This window comes from Tachysurus vachellii, chromosome 25 (genome assembly GCF_030014155.1).
Source record: "Tachysurus vachellii isolate PV-2020 chromosome 25, HZAU_Pvac_v1, whole genome shotgun sequence".
NCBI classification, from domain to species: Eukaryota; Metazoa; Chordata; class Actinopteri; order Siluriformes; family Bagridae; genus Tachysurus; species Tachysurus vachellii.
This window is the reverse complement of record NC_083484.1, coordinates 3475001-3492515: the sequence shown is the minus strand read 5'-3', so window position 1 is coordinate 3492515 and position 17515 is coordinate 3475001. Positions and strand designations below refer to the sequence as shown.

Here is a 17515-nt window from a genome sequence, read left to right as displayed (position 1 = left end):
AATATCAGCACGGCTGTGATTAGCTACGGTACTCACCCTGGGGCTTCTTGCCCACGTACGTGTTGATATTCAGTTTAAACGCATTCATGCTTAAAAACAGAACGGATTTATAAAGTTGATTTTAATGCACCGAATGCACGGGTCTGCACACAGGACAGATTCAGGGGAATAAACATTGACAAAGACTCTTAAAAGATAAGCGTTAAGACGTCTGGAGCTTACCTCCGGTTGGTACAGAAGAAGCTGTGTCAGCTAAAGTAGCAGTTAGCTTGAAAGCATATATCACAGTGTAAAAGCATTCCGGTGGGGTCACAAGGCCATTAGGGCCAAGAGAGGACAGGGTGTAATGAGATGGCAAGCTAGACAAAGACTCAATAGTTAGGGGGATTTCTTCCGAATTGCCTTTAGGCATAAACAAGATAGCTGCTTTAAACCTTGTTAATGTATTATGCATGATCTCTGAATAAGAAGATATCAGATATTTAAAGGAAGGCTGCTATGTTTGCATTTTTGTTTTGTTAAGTTCACCTAGCTGTGAGTCATATCTAGGTGTTATTTTTTATATATATATATTTTTTTTTTACACAAATGCTGTTTGCGTGCCTCCTGTAGATCTTTCGGCCATTGCTAACATGTTTGTGAACATTTAGGAGAGCAGGTCACGGGGTCCAAGCACGGGAATAACCAAATACAAGTCAAAAACATTGTGCTTTTTGTTAGCTTTTTTGCTTCAAGGAATTAAGTACAAAACATATATTAGTGAAAATGTATGTAATCCTGTCTGATGTAGAGTTACACAAATTGCCTTGCCTACCGTGCAAGTGAAGTCTTTCCGATTGGACGGATTTGGACCAACACACAAGAATCAAACAGTATTTTTGAATATGCGGTATGTCTCTGAAGCCGCCACAAGACTATTACTGTAAGTACTTAAGTATTTGCACCACAGAGATGAGCTACTGACTGGTTTTATACATCAGTGCCATAAAAACTGAGGAGAAGCAAAGCTGAAGAGCTTAATAACACCTGATGTGGACTGTACCACCAACGTTAATTAGTCATATAAATAGAAGTGTAAAAATGTGTGAAAGTAAGAAAACAGCTTGTGTTAAGTATAGTGCTAATCCTGTATGTAGCTTTTTATGGGGCCATTCTGAAGCTGTGGAAATTAGTACATGGTCTTTCTCTCTCTCTCTCTCTCTCTCTCTCTCTTTGTGTCTCTCCTGTGTCAGCTACTCTGCAGTCTTTGTCTGATGGATCACTGCAGCTCTTTGGACAGGGAGGCCCCTGGTGCCCACTGTGCGACTCATTAACCTCAAAGTCGTACCTGCTCGGGGGAAACAAACTTCCCTCTGAACCGATCAGAGCTTTCTGTGCTCAGATGCCTCAGGTGAGGCTTATTAATGTGAGAATCTATTAATGTTAGACATCTGACTCCTAAGATGTGAATGTTGTCCCGGGGAGAATTTCTTATTTGTTTACATCTGTGGAGTTCCCCAAGGCTCTGTTCTGGGCACCATGATAATGTCACTGCTTGCTATTTGGAAAGAACTTACAGTATGTACACGTTTGATAGACTTCACAGCGCTGCTTTTTGTGATTCTAGGATTCTTGTAGAGTCTGTAAAGTTGATGGAGTATTTACTTTCATCCTTACAGATAGATAGATAGATGGATAGATGGATCAGTCTCTGCTCAGTTCTTACACCAACGAGGCAGGACAATAAATAATTAAATAAAGCTGCGTCCGAATCTCTGAACGGATTAAACTAGAAGCACGTGACTTAACAGGTTCATGGAGAATGCTGCATCAGGCCATGTTGTGGGAAAGATATAAGGTTGGAAAAAGACTCTGCTGTGTCAGCATGTGGACAGGACAATACAGCTGCCCCCTGTTTCACAGACCCCTACCTCTCAGGCAGGGTCATAGAGTTGAACTGATCAGCTCACAGACATTCCTGTTTAGGCAACTTGCTGTAACATTACCAGCATATTACCTTCGTTTACATACATAGCTGTTGACGGATGTCTGGATTGGCTCCGTCTGTTTATTTGTAAAACTGTTCTTCTTTTTTACACGCAAGTTGTGTAATGAATAGCTTTAGTATTTTGTCCTGATGGTTTAAGGCATTATTTATTATGGTATATTGTGTTTTTTATAGCCTGAGGTTGGATTGCGTAACTTTCTTCTGTATTTTACTGCCCGTGTTTCAAGCAAAAGATAGGAGAGAAAGAAAGATGCCCTGAAATGAACACACCACAAGGTAGTCTTTGCGGTCTCCGAGGACGCTTAATGGTTTTATTAGTATGCTTCGTGTCTTTCGGAGACATTAATTACTTCTAGAACCGTGGACTCTAGAGTGTGCAGGCAGCTTTTTTTTTTTTTTTTTTTTTTTTTTTGACCTGAAATGAGAGCAATTTCTCATAATTATTTTTATAACCACGGTCCCAGTTTATTCTAGACGGAAGGTGCTGTTGATACCCGGCTGACCACAGCATGTGTCATTAACCAGACTCTTATTGGTCACATATCCAAGCAGCAGTGTCATGTGTTTGTCTTTACATCGCATGATTCATTCATGGTGAAAAACTGCTTTATTTTGATCAGTGATCAATACCGGGGTCTCTCTTAATACTCTTTTTTATAACCAGAGACAATTTGTCTTAGCCATTTAAGCTTGCAGTATGATTTAGTGATTGTAGGAGGTGGGAGGAAGTTGGAGAACATGAAGGAAACACGGGAAGAACGTTGTCTCATTTCACTGTGTACTGCAACAGCTATATACGGTTGAAATGACAATAAAAGCTACTTGACTTGGAATCTCTGCACAGACAGTAACCAGAGCTTAACCTGGAGGCTCCAACTGTAAAACCCTTGGAGCTGTACTAACCCAATATTATATTTCTCTTTGTTTCTCTATTTCTCTTTTCTCTGAGCAGCACCTGTCTGTCATTGACTCCAAACATCTGAGAAGGACACATTAGTTAGACTTCAGATTTAGCAAAAATATGGAGCCTGCTCCCCAATGGAGAAATAGTTCGCTTTGTTTATGATAACTGGTTACACAGTGTTCACTGCACAACATTATCGTATGTAAGGGTGTGTTGACATTGTGTGATCTTGTAGAAGCCTGTGGTTTTATTATCATGAGGATAAAATCCCACTCCCTCTCCTGCTACTCCACTTCGTTTCACTATTCGACCCTCTGGGGAATTTTCCTCTTCTCCTAGTCGTAACTCTTGCTGGAGGTTTCATTAATTCCTGCTCTATAAAGCGATGCCTTTGCAACACCTGACCTTCTTCCATTAATTTTATTTGCCCCTATGTCTGGTGAGAAGGTTTTTTTGTTGTAAAGGACCTGGATAGATGCTCATTTCAGATTCACAGCATGAGCCCTAGTCGGGACGGTGCTTGATTATGACGATCCGATGTTGCATAGCTAGCATATTTCTCACTTCAGTGCCTCAACTGCCCTTCCTGAGGGTGTGTACATTAGCCCAGGATCTGGAGTATGGCCAAACACCAGGCCACTTTGAAGAACCTTCAGCTATATGGTCTTTTCATTGTTTTATCTGGCAGAATCATGATAAACACATATCTTTGTTAAATAGCATGTTTTTTTTTTCTATTTTAATTCTGTTTGTATTCATTTACTATACGAGTTCCTATGAACGCACTGTTACGATAGAAATGACAGCACATCAGAGTTACAATGAATTACAATCCGAGCCGCTGACACAGCAAACGATTTAACACCTTCCGCTTGGTCAGCTTCAGGACTTCAACGACGATGTGGTATAAATGTCAGGATCGTACACACGATGGATGAAAATACCAAGAAAGATTCAGAAAGATCCTTTTGAGAGTCATTTGATTTCATTTTAATTTTATTGTGCTCTCGCAGCTCAGCCAGAGAAGACGAGCTGTTTAATTTGTGTTGTTTGGGTATATGAGGGTCAAGCAGACTTCCCAGTTTGCTTTGGTGGTGTCTTTAATGTTTATGAAGCTCTAAAATTCTCCCTGAAGCTTTACACTGCCTGGCGTAATCAATAAAACTCTCTGCGGTATTTTTTTCCTCGCTCATTTTTATAGCATTCATGGTTCTCTTGCTGTCTATTGCTCTAATTTCACATCATGAATATTTTCTCATAATGTAATACTGTTATGGTTTTAAACCAGCTGTAGTTAGTTAAGTGGATAAAACACCATCGTGTTCCCGATCTCTCACGGTCCTTTGAGACGGACAGACGGTTAAAATGAGTTAAATCGCTGGGAAGTAAAGAAGACCTCTGTGACCACTTTGCTTGATTATAAGACACTCGTTAGCTCTTATTGTTCTCCATAAATTAGATCAGCATTGAAGCATTAATCAAATGAAGCCGCTATGGTATATACAGCAGGTGTGAATGCGGATGTTCAAATATCTGTCACATACATACAGTACACAATCATACGTGCATGTACTGAAATGCTTTTTATGACTGTCCTTGATATAAAAAAAATAGATAATAGTATAGAATAAAAGAATAAAATTCGATACATGGAGGATGAATGGATAGATGAAGGATAGATACTGATGATGGATAGATCGATTAAACCAGCAATTAAAACTTAGAGATTTTACATTTTAGGATTTTCAAAATGTCTCAGACGACCAAATTATGGCCAGAATCACACTGTGAGCCGGGCTTAAGTCAGGTAAGAGGATTTTCCACTTACCCAGACTGCTCTTTTATAATACACATTCCTTCCTTTGTAATGGTTTTTAATTAGCTGCCAGATAAACCAGTCTGGCTCTGACCTTGCGTTTTATCATAAAAAATTCGAACAACGTTGTGCCAATCGAAGCAACATTTTTTTTTATTCTGATTCTTGTCTCTGGTCCTAAGCACAATTCAAGGTTTTTTTTTGTTTGTTTGTTTTTTTTAGCCTCTTACACCAAAATCTGTGGTCAGAGATTCAACTTTCTGTACTTTGACGTTCCTTCGTACAAAGGGAGGGTGAGAGAGTTCAAACAACTGAAGCGATCAGACAGCGTCTGTAGCACGTGATCTTCTGAAACGAAACCGTCGCGCAACACAAAGCTAAACAGAAAGACAGCGAGTGGGTTTTTAGTATGAGAGTTCTACCTGCTCTGTTGAGGATCTGCTGAGACGGTGTTTCGAGAGGTGTGGACAATGGACAGAGCTGTAATCACACACCTGTGTAAACTCGACGCTCTTGAAATGTCTCGGATGATTAGAGAATTTTACAAGCAGAAAATATCACAATATGTCACCTTCCACTTTCATTCTAACTTCTTATTAAATTTTTAATAATAAATTGTAAATCTGGGCACGGTGGCTTAGTGGTTAGCACATTCACCTCACACCTCCAGGGTTGGGGGTTCGATTCCCGCCTCCGCCTTGTGTGTGTGGAGTTTGCATGTTCTCCCCGTGTCTCGGGGGTTTCCTCCGGGTACTCCGGTTTCCTCCCTCGGTCCAAAGACATGCATGGTAGGTTGATTGGCATCTCTGGAAAATTGTCCCTAGTGTGTGTGAGTGAATGAGAGTGTGTGTGTATGTGCCCTACGATGGGTTGGCACTCCGTCCAGGGTGTATCCTGCCTCGATGCCCGATAACGCCTGAGATAGGCACAGCCTCCCTGTGACCCGAGATAGTTTGGATAAGCGGTAGAAAATGAATGAATGAATGAATTGTAAATCTGCTGTAATTGTCCAAAACTACAATACTGAAAAGAAAACATTTATACACTCATTAGCGGAAAAGCACATAGTCATGGGTCACTGGATTTGACTGAATGACTGAAACATTTCACTGGTGATCACTGGGACCTGGCACCAAATTTGTCAAACTTTAAAGGGGCGGTTTGTCATTTTTAGAACGCCCTAAAAATTGCAGCATGAATTGTAATAGTAGCGAAAGTGCATATGTACGGAATTGTCTTTTAGCTGAACGATAAAACTAATCGAATTCATTGGATGGTAGAATTGCTTTTATTCATACAGTGTGGATTATTTAAGCCTTGAAATCACTAAAAATCAAAAGACATCGGAGGAAAAAATCAACACATGGACTTTCTTCAAAACTACTTATTGCCTATGCCTTGTGGTTTGGCACGTGAAGAGCTAATTAAGCATGCAGCACTAATTAAATGTAAACAGAACCCTGAAACAAATATGCTTGAGGGTTCAGTATGTAAGACTCTTTTGTTTTTTGTTTTTTTAATGTAATGCATGAATATGATTCTTTTTGAAATTCTGTCATGTTAGCTTATGGTAGCCAGTTAGATGACGGTAGCAGTAAAAATATAAAAAGTAGGACTTGTGATTGCACTCACAGAGCTCAAGTCAGTTTGTATACATTAGCAACCTAGTGTTATATACAGTTTATGAAATGACTTAAAAATCAGGAGCTTAGATTCTTCTGGATGTTTTTTTCTGATTTTATATAGCACTAAAAGACAAGTAAGCCTTTTTTATATTTGAATGTTTAGCCAATTAATGCATGAATGAATAAATGAGTAACTTGGTTATTAACTGAAGTGAAAAGAACATTGACAGCTTTAATTAGGATTATTATGTTGGATAAAAGGGCTAAATGGTGAATGGTAGTTGTGTCTGTGTCTGTTTACAGCTATCATGTACGTGATGGGCGCTCTGGGTCCTGCAGCCGGGTATCTCCTAGGAGGTGTCCTCATCGGCTTTTACGTGGATCCCAAAACCATAGTTAATATTGATCAAAGTGACCCTCACTTTGTAGGCAACTGGTAAGATTTTTCTTCTTTGAAAGCTCTGAGCAAAAATATAGAGACGAGTAAATTCCTAGCTCAGTTTTTATCTCCTCAGGTGGAGTGGCTTTTTGCTCTGTGCCATCGCCATGCTGTTGGTCATTTTCCCCATGTTCGCGTTCCCCAAGAAACTTCCCCCTCGCCAAAAAAAGAAGAAAAAGAAAAAGCTCGGCCCTGACGATGACCCGACCAGCGAGGACGACGTCATGAAGGAGAAATCCAGCAGCAAAAGTCAAACGGTGACCTCTTCCATGGGCTTCGGGAAGGACATCAAAGGTACGTTTGTAACAGGAGGTTGTTAGTACCGTACGTTACGTGCAAAAGGTACCTCAGACCTGCGTCAGAAATCTAGAGCTTGGTATGTGGTGCAGTGATGTGATGTCAAGGCTTTCCCAACATAAAGGAAGTTCTCATAGGGAAGGAGATTCTCAGAAAAATAGCAGTCGTGTTATCTGTGAGTGAAACAGGCCGCCCTCTTTTCCTCTAAATGAGCTCCCGGGAGGCCGCCTTCGCATCGCCGAAGCACACGACGCTGTTCTCAGCTCTTGTGTTAGCACTTATTTTTTCTGATGGCACAGCCTCTTTGAAATGAGCCCCAAAGAAAAGACATGAATTCAAGATTTGCGGTAAAAGATATAAGCAGAAATTATGTAACCAACCAACGTTTTCTCTTATAGTTTGGCTTGAGAAAAACTTCTCATTAATAGACCATATAGAATTGACCTCAGCAGTGAAGATTCAGATCAGATCAGATCAAATCCTCTCATATACTGCCAGGTTAGTTTATGATTAACAATCGTCTAGAGCTAAAAGTACAGATAATGAACATTTAAAAAAAAATCTGACTGAAACATTTGCTCAGAGATTAGCCGGATAGCTAGCGTTCACGGTACATCTCGTCTTGTCAAGTAAGCTCGTGTTAGCCAACTAGCTACTGTAGTATTGGCTCAAATGATTATTTGTAAATTTCACTTAAAGTTCTCTTAGAAATTCTGTCAGGTTAGTAAGTAGTAATTAATATTAATTCCATGTTTTATTTGAATTTTGTCAAGTAAGCTTACAGGAAGCTAAGTAAAAATCCTGTCAGGTTAGCTCACGTTAGCCACCCATGTAGCATTAGTAGTATTGTAAAGAAAGAAAAAAGCAGAAATTTGACAAATACAAATACACTTTTTGATATCCATGTTGGCTTATGATAGATGACTGGTTAGCTTTAGCAGTAAAAATGTACAAAATAAATCTGTTTAAAGAGAGAGAGAGAGAGAGAGAGAGAGAGAGAGAGAGAGGCAAAGAGAGTTGACCGGAATCTGTACTGCTGATGCTAAAGTTAGCTTGTGTAAGGTTAATTAGCCTTATAAACATTTTAAGAAATGAAATAAATTTCATCTGACGGAATTCATTTCTATTCCTTTCCCCCTTCCTTAATATCTGAGGTATTGTATTAGCATTAAAGCAACGTGAACCTTTTATGTTTTAGCTCTTACAGCTATTATGAATGTGGTCTATGTCCTGAACACACAATTATTATTGGCTATGTTTTTGTAGAAATTACTCATATTCTCGCATACATTTGTGTAGTAAAAGAGCATTCTGTGCGATGACAAGTTAGGATTCAGGAACAAATGAAAATCGTGCAGATTACTATGGCAACAGGAAGGCACAAACCTGCTAATTGCTAAGCGAGCCCTACAAGCATCGTGATATGCTTCTGAAAGCCATGAGATTTCTAATCCTAGTGTTGAAGAACAGGGTTTAGCGAGTCAAAAACCACTTCGGGCTTCGGCAGATCATAAGGCACGAAACATCGAGTAAATTAATCATCTTCATCTGTAAAGTTTGCACCGATCTAGCGTACGTTCATACGCCGTATAATAGACCGCAAATCAAATAACGTCTGTCTTTTTTCCAGCATTTCTCACCGCCGAAAATATCGTCTTTCTGCCCCGTGTTATGAGTGCAGTTATTTATGTGGCAGATACTAAATCATAAGATGAACAACTGCAGTAAAGGGTTTGTCAACGTGAGCAGATCCCGTGCGTCCTCTCGCTGCTTGTGCTCGGATTTATGTGAAAATAAAAATGCATCTACACCTCGGTGGTCTGTGGTGAAAAAAAAATCTTGGCATTTTAAGCTAAATCCTTCCTTATTCTATTACAATTTGGACCTTAAACTTGAGCAGTCTTTAAAATATGTCAGTATTTTAAATTTAACTCCTGTTTCTTGCCTGCCTTCCCTGTGTGTCTGCGCTGTATTTAATAATGATGATTATAGCAGAAATGAGTGTAGTTTCATTTCATCACAGCAATGTTAAATCCTCTGTAACTGGTCAGGAGGTATCGATTAATTTACTAAAGTAGTGCAGCTTCGTTCATTAAAGCTCTTGTGCTGTACATTTCTGTAGTAAGGAGGACTCCACAAAAAGGAGGGAAAACTGTAATTGTTGATATGTTTCATACGTTTTCTTTGAGGAGATATTTAGTATGTATGACAATAATCTCTTAGTAAAGGTCAAGCTGTAACTCAAACTTGCGATTTCTTGGAAACACAACAAGCTTTTTATAATTTTGAATAAATTCTAAGATGAGAAAAAGCACAGGAACTAACTTTTGTGGCCTTTTTATAACAGTAAATGTACCAAGAAAAGGCAAAATGTCTGTGTTTGTCTTAAAAACCGATATCTTAAGACTGGAAAAAAATAGCATTGGTATAATAATCTGTTACAATAATGGGCGTCTTTCCAGTGTTATACTGGTAAAGTGGGCGGGGTTAAGCGCTTACAAATTTCAAATCATTTTATTAAATCTGTCTTAAAGTGGGGAAAAAAAACCTATTGTTTAGTCCCTAGCAGAATTTAGCTTGAGCATGTAGATCAGTGGTAATACTGAGAGACCGAAAAGATGAAATGCGATGAAAAGATGCAAGGGGACACAAGGGAACTGATCCAGCTCTGTAGATTCGACTAATGAGGCTCAGCAGAATTTCTGATGCTCATGTTTCTCTCTCAGAGCTCCCCAAGGCGGCCGTGAGGATCCTGAGCAACATGACCTTCCTGTTTGTCAGTCTCTCCTACACGGCCGAGAGCGCCATCGTCACCGCTTTCATCACCTTTATCCCCAAGTTCATCGAGTCGCAGTTCGGGATCCCTGCCTCCAACGCCAGCATCTACACAGGTACCAGATCCTCCGAATTTATTGCTCAAATTACACCGCTTTTGAATTTTAATTGAAATTCTCACCACATTTCCATCACAGAACGCTCAGGATAAGATCCCAGCACAGCGTGCTAACTTACACATCAGATAATCGTGCATGCACATGAGCAGATGTATAGGTGTGATGAGTTTCCTTTTATGGCTGTTGCCACTCGAGCTTGCGTAGGCCGAGCAGATTGCTGATGGATTTAAAAAAAATAATAATTGTGTTGACATTTAATGCTGGAAACACTGAACCAGTGCCAGTCGCTCGCTTCCTTCCAAACTGCCCATTGAGAAAGCTTGCTCTGATCATTTCACTTTCTGTCTCATTATCCAAAGAGCTTGCCACACCAAGGCAAGGTTACGTCAATCCTTTAGAATTATCTGGCCCTGACATATGGTTATGACTTTACCAAGCAGCACAGATGCTTTCTCACTGATTCCTGGTGAGTGGCCAGGTAGCAGCAGAGAGGTCGCAGATTAATTCTGCCTCTCTGGGTCTCCTCAATGAGAGCTGTATGTGAACCAGTATCAAGGTGAAACACTCTGTTCTGTATAGAGTTTCCTCTCTGTGTAAACGTTTACTTCAGGCTGCTGTGTTAATTCTGAAGTCTGTCTTGTGACCGAATAATCTTTCAGCATTTTATTCTGGTATTAGGAGTCATGCTAACATGACAATGTGCATGATGACCTGCATGACCTTGTTCTTGATGTCATGCATGGTGTTCATTGCAATATGCACAACGATGACGTTCATGACGACGTGCATGACGATGACATGCATGACGATATTCAAGATGAAGTGCACAATGATCAGGATGATGTTTAGGATGAACTGCATGACTACGTTCAGGACTATGTTCAGGATGACACATGACGATGTTTATGATGACAGGAATGACGACATTCACAATGATGTTCATGATGATGTTTATGATGGACGATGTACACAATGATCTTCATCATGACACACATGATGATGTTTTTACGATAATGTTCATAATGACATGCATGTCGACATTCACAATGACCTTGATGATAATGTTGATGATGACATGCATGTCGACATTCACAATGACCTTGATGATAATGTTGATAATGACATGCATGTCGACATTCACAATGACGTTGATGATAATGTTGATGACATGCATGTTGACATTCACAATGACGTTGATGATAATGTTGATGATGACATGCATGTCGACATTCACAATGACGTTGATGATAATGTTGATGACATGCATGTTGACATTCACAATGACGTTGATGATAATGTTGATGATGACTTGCATGTTGACATTCACAATGACGTTGATGATAATGTTGATGATGACATGCATGTCGACATTCACAATGACGTTGATGATAATGTTGATGACATGCATGTTGACATTCACAATGACGTTGATGATAATGTTGATGATGACTTGTATGTTGACATTCACAATGACGTTGATGATAATGTTGATGATGACTTGCATGTTGACATTCACAATGACGTTGATGATAATGTTGATGATGACATGCATGTTGACATTCACAATGACGTTGATGATAATGTTGATGATGACATGCATGTTGACATTCACAATGACGTTGATGATAATGTTGATGACATGCATGTCGACATTCACAATGATGTTGATGATAATGTTGATGATGACTTGCATGTCGACATTCACAATGACGTTGATGATAATGTTGATGACATGCATGTCGACATTCACAATGACGTTGATGATAATGTTGATGATGACTTGCATGTCGACATTCACAATGACGTTGATGATAATGTTGATGATGACTTGCATGTCGACATTCACAATGACGTTGATGATAATGTTGATGATGACTTGCATGTCGACATTCACAATGACGTTGATGATAATGTTGATGATGACTTGCATGTTGACATTCACAATGACGAGCGAGCTGAAAATCCTTGTACTCAACATTAGTCAGATTTTTTGAGCTTGCACAAATAACCGTAAAACAATTTGGCAAATAGTATTTGGTAAATAAACCATAAAACAATAGTTTTTCAGATGCCCCCCAAGACACATTAACACTTCCTCTTTTTCTACTTGTTTCTCCTGTCTTTAGTCGTCCAGTTTATCAACTTGTTCTTGTTTATTCGATGTCAGCAGAGAGGAAAAGACTGAGACCGATTGTTTAAAGTGCTCTGAGCTTCTGGGGCAGCTGTGCTGAGAACCATGTGGAGTTTCACATAACACGCTGGTCAGATCATGAAGAGTTTCTTTGTGTGAAGTTCTTTCCAGCATCTCTCCGTGTCTCTCAACAGCAGGAGTTGTATTTGACGCACATGAGGCTAATTCTAGCCAGAAGGGAGGGACTAAGGTGTCTCATCAGTGCATATTTTTACCACCTTATGTGTGTGTATGAATCCATGTGTGTTAATGTGTATGAATGTGTGTATGAATGTGTGTGTGAATGCGCGTGTGTGTGTGAATGCTTGTGTGTGTGTGTGTGTGTGTGTGTGTGAATGCATGTGTGTGTGTGTGTGTGAATGTGTAAATGTGTGTGTGAATGTGTAAATGTGTGTGTGAATGTGTAAATGTGTGTGAATGCGTGTTTGTGAGAGATTTTGTGTGTGTGAATGTGTAAATGTGTGTGTGAAAATTTGTGTGCGTGAATGTGTGTGTGTGTGAGAGAATTTGAGTGCGTGAATGTGTGTGTGTGTGTGTGTGTGTGTGTGAGAGAATTTGTGTGCGTGAATGTGTGTGTGTGTGTGTGTGTGAGAGAATTTGTGTGCGTGAATGTGTGTGTGTGTGTGTGTGTGTGTGTGAGAGAGAATTTGTGTGCGTGAATGTGTGTGGTTGTAAATGCTGTGAATGTGTGTGCGAGTGAGCGAGCGAGTGCATGCGTGCGTGCGTGTGTGTATGTGTCATGGCCCAGTGAATCTCTACAGATCACGCAATCCCCACAGAAGCAGCAGACTTGTTCCTCAGTGGATCAGAAGCTCAGCTGTCTGATGATGGATCTCATCTGTTTTTGAGCTTGTCTGTGTGTGTGATAAAAAAGGAGAGATGTGAAAGCTGGAAGTGACAATTTAGAGTGGCACAGCTGTTGCCCTGTACTCCCTCTGTGCCAGTCATACGTCTCACACACGATGAGCTCGGGCAGAGGCAGGCTGGGAGACAGGCGTGTAGCTCTACACACTGACCTCACAGCACCAGCAGTCAGCTTGGACTTACTGCTGAAACTGAAGCTTCTGTCTGTCAGCTGTGTCACTCTGTCTGCCGTTTGAGACGGAGCAGTTCAGTCATATACTGCTGAATTGTGTTGATGTTGTTATTATTATGTTTGTATGATGTGAATGACTCAACCGCCAGTGTTGCTAAATTATTAAGAATTGCACTTTGCAAAGTTTTACCCCTTCAGCTTTGCATTACAAACTGTGAACTATTAAAAAAAAAAAAAAAAAAACATTGAACTGAGTATCTGAAGTGTGGACTGTTACCCAGGAACCTGATCAGGTATTCATTAGAAGATTAAACACAGTAATACAAAAATCCTCTGTTTCAGGTGTGATTATCGTACCCAGTGCTGGCGTGGGTATCGTGCTGGGCGGCTACATCATCAAGAAACTGAAGCTCGGGGCTCGTGAGTCGGCCAAGCTGGCGATGATCTGCAGCGGCGTGTCACTGCTGTGCTTTTCCACTCTCTTTATTGTGGGCTGCGAGAGCATCAATCTGGGGGGCATCAACATCCCGTATACTACAGGGTAAAGTCTGTTACTCAGGATGCGTCCATTTTATACCATGTGTTCCAGTGTAGCATAAGTATAGCGTGCAATGTCGAGCAGTGAGAGCAAAACACTCAAGGAAGAAATAAACAGTTAAACAGATGGTTATATAACAGGGCTGCATCCATGCCTTGATTTTCAGTACGAATACAACTACAGGATTTTTGTTACTCGTCAATACTGCAACCAAAATAGATAACTAGTCTTTCTAATGCTTATTACATATTATGTAACTGTTATAAACCTAAAAACTCAGCACAAGGAGTTTATAGAAGCACACGGTGTCTATAAAATGTTCCGTGATGCTTCCGATTGCTTACGATTACTTCCTATTAAACAATCAGAAGACTCCGAGTAGGACAGAAGGAGACGACTGTTAACTGATTTATTTTGGTAATACCGAAAAATCTGGATTCAGTGATCACTTGGTGTCATTGATCCCTGTATATAAATATATCCATTTCCTTCTGTACTTGTTTAATTTTCACTTAAAAAACAAAACAAAACTGTGTGGCTGTAATAAATTGAACCGAATAACTTTGAGGTAAATAAAGAGTTTAAAAAAATAAAAATACCACCAGGTTTCCAGCACCGTGCGGCTTCAGTGGTGGAGACGGGCTTATATTCGCTTAGGGAGACGTTATTGTCTCTTTTTATGTCCTCTGTTTCACCTCCTAAAACGCAGGATCTGGGTTTTAATCCTTTCTTTTATTTCACCTATAAACATCAGGAATATAAATTATACAGTGTGGAGGTTAAAGAAACGTCTGCATCGTACCAAGGGCATGCAGCGAGAGCTCTGAGGTTACTGAGTTCATGCTGGTGAAAAGGTTGAGGTTTCACACCTACAGGATGCAGGTGCAGGGCCTGTTTTAAACAAATTCAAAATCGTTGTTGAGTGCAGTTCAGAAACTAAATGTAATTGTGCTACTTTGGAACAGCAGGTTAAATTAGTTAGCAGTGTCACAGCCAAGCAGATGGGTTTAAGCGAGGTGATGTGGTAAGAATGTAGGACAAGATTGTGTGTACAGAAATGTTCTGCACGTGTAAGAGGCACAGTAACATTTTAACAAAATGATCCTGATGGATGGACAGCGAGTGTGTGTGTGTGCATGCGCGAGTGTGTGTGTGCGCGCGAGTGTGTGTGTGCGCGCGAGTGTGTGTGTGCGCGCGAGTGTTTGTGCATGTGTGTGCGAGCGAGTGTGTATGTGTGTGTGTGCGTGTGTGTGTGTGTGTGTGTGAGCAAGTGTGTGGGTGTGCGAGTGTTTGTGTGTGTGCGAGAGTGTGTGTGTGTGTGTCTGCGTGTGTGCTCGAGTGTCTCTGTGTGTTTGTGCGCATGCACAAGTGTGTCTGTGTGTGTGTGTGTGCGCGCACGCGAGAGTGTGTGTAAGAGTGTGTTGTGGCCAGTGAAGCTTTACAGATTACGCAATTCCCAAAGAAGCAGCATTTCAGCACATCAGCAAAACCTGCCTACCCAAAGCTGCTCGGAGGTGGAGTACTAGAGGCGCCAGTCTGTTTCGGAGTGTGTGTGTGTGTGTGTGTGTGTGTGTGTGTGTGTGTGTGTGTGTTTGTTTGCAGAAGACATAACAGGAAGCTGTGAGGCCCTTCCATGAGAAAACAGAATGGCCTGAGCTTTTGGGAAGCAGCTGTGGAATGTCAGAAGTGAACTAACACTTTAGACAATTAACTACTATCTAAAGTCCCATGCTTTAAACCCAAGGTCATGGAGTGTTTGCGTTAAAGCTAAATATCAGCCAATTCTGCAGTCATTGTGCTTCACCATCTCGCTGCGTTCACAGATCATCTGTCGTCTGTTTGCTCGCGTTCTTATGTAACGAAGCATCTGGTGGCATCAGTGTGCTGCATCAGTGTGCTGTGTAATCTGAGGTGGATAATTACAGAAGTCGAGTCAGTACAAGCTCCAAAATAGCTTTGGAGTTTCATGGTATGTTCTGAGTCTTCAGCATGTCAGGTTAGTGGAGGTGTGTGCAGTAAATATCATTACAGCTTTATAAATAAAATCCGCTCCTTGGTCCAACGATTTCCACCCTTTAGTTTTAAATAGTTGTTCCATTTGAAATGCTTTCATTTCTGTTGATTGTGAAGTAGCTGTTTACTGAAGTCTGAGTAATCACCTATAAACACTCGCTCTCTAAAAAGGGCCTTCGCAACAGAGCACACGTTAAAAAAGTAATCGCTCGACTGGTCTCCGTGTCCTCTACAGCACTGCTGAATGCTCAGAGGAGTTTCTAATTTTGTCTTTTCCTTTTATTTCAAAACGAATCACAGGTTTATATTAAGTCTTGTCCATACTTAGCTGTATGTCACATCACGTTATTTAAAAAAAAAAAGGGGGGGGGGGGGGGTCGTGGCCTAAAGGTTACAGAGTTTGACTCCTAAACCCTAAGGTTATGGGTTCGAGTCTCAGGCCAGCCAAGACTGAGGTGCCCTTGAGCAAGGCACCGAACCCCCCCAACTGCTCCCCGGGTCGCCGCAGCATAACTGGCTGCCCACTGCTCCGGGTGTGTGTTCACGGTGTGTGTGTGTGTGTGTGTTCACTGCTGTGTGTTTGCACTTTGGATGGGTTAAACGCAGAGAACGAATTCTGAGTATGGGTCACCGTACTTGGCCGTATGTCACGTCACGTCACACTCAGTCTGCTATCTAGACTAACCGCTTAGACGGAGACGTGTAAGATGGAAGCTCCACACACACAGGTTTAAGAATGATGGTAAAGAGACCTTTGTTTAATAATAATGGAAGAGTTCTCCATTGTCAGTAAGAGACAAGTCGGGACGGACGGCTTTCCGCTGTCTCGGTAACGTGGCAAACATTTCTATAGACAATCTATGTGCTATAATGCAGGTGAAAACATGAACTAAGCTGTTCCACTATATTAAATGTCAGTGTGAAGAGATACGGTATGACGTGTTGTTCTTTAATCATGATAAACTCTAATTGTTGCCCGGTTGCTTGTTTTTTTTTTAATAATAATAATTAGTTTTATCGATAAACGTCGTGATTAATTTTCTTTCTTTAACACAGCCCATTACTTTTTCCCTTATTACATGAAGGAGCTCAGAGTGGAGTGAGATGAGTGTTAATTTCATTCCCGGAGCACTTTCTCATTTCTGCCATCTCGCACTCCTGGTGTTTTGTTGTGCTCAGTTTAATCAGCGGGTCTGCTCCTGATATAATGCTAAGTCAGCTGGAAGGGCAGTAAGCTCAGTTTGAAATTGCCTCTCATCCCCTACTGACTCTCTCTCTCTCTCTCTCTCTCTCTCTCTCTTTTCTTCTCTCTAGACCGACTCTGACGCTGACTCACAGGAACCTGACAGGCAGCTGCAACGTGAACTGTGGCTGTAAGATAAACGAGTACGCGCCGGTCTGTGGCTCTGACGGCATCACCTACTTTAACCCCTGCCTGGCAGGCTGCAGCGCCGTGGGCAACGACAGCACAGGGGTGAGCGTGTTGATGTACCTGCTTTATTTAGCCCAAAATTCTTACAGTTTATTAATAGCCACTTAGCGAAGTGTCTAACATGCAGTAAGCATAAATGCTAACATGCTACATCCAGGTCACTTCTGCAGCTTCATGAGATCTTTATTTTCACTGATTTTATACATAACTTGTAAGTTTCACATTTTTAAATTTATCCTATTGTATATTAAAAACTAAATATGTGGCCTAGAAGTGAGTTTTATGAACGGAAAAAGATTTTATAGGTTGATGGCGGTTTAGTTACTGTAAGTCTCTGGGTTAC

At 40.8% G+C, this 17515-nt stretch overlaps 1 protein-coding gene across 2 annotated transcripts in view; it reads left to right on the top strand.

Moving 5' to 3' along the window:
* LOC132840447 (solute carrier organic anion transporter family member 5A1) overlaps window positions 1–17515 on the top strand; it is a 42348-nt gene that overhangs the window by 15698 nt on the left and 9135 nt on the right. For both annotated transcript variants that reach the window (XM_060862106.1, XM_060862105.1), the window contains exons 2-6: window positions 6636–6768; window positions 6848–7065; window positions 9795–9959; window positions 13532–13730; window positions 17055–17214. In XM_060862106.1, coding sequence (XP_060718089.1) covers window positions 6636–6768; window positions 6848–7065; window positions 9795–9959; window positions 13532–13730; window positions 17055–17214 — 875 coding nt within the window. The remainder of the gene's footprint in view (window positions 1–6635; window positions 6769–6847; window positions 7066–9794; window positions 9960–13531; window positions 13731–17054; window positions 17215–17515) is intronic.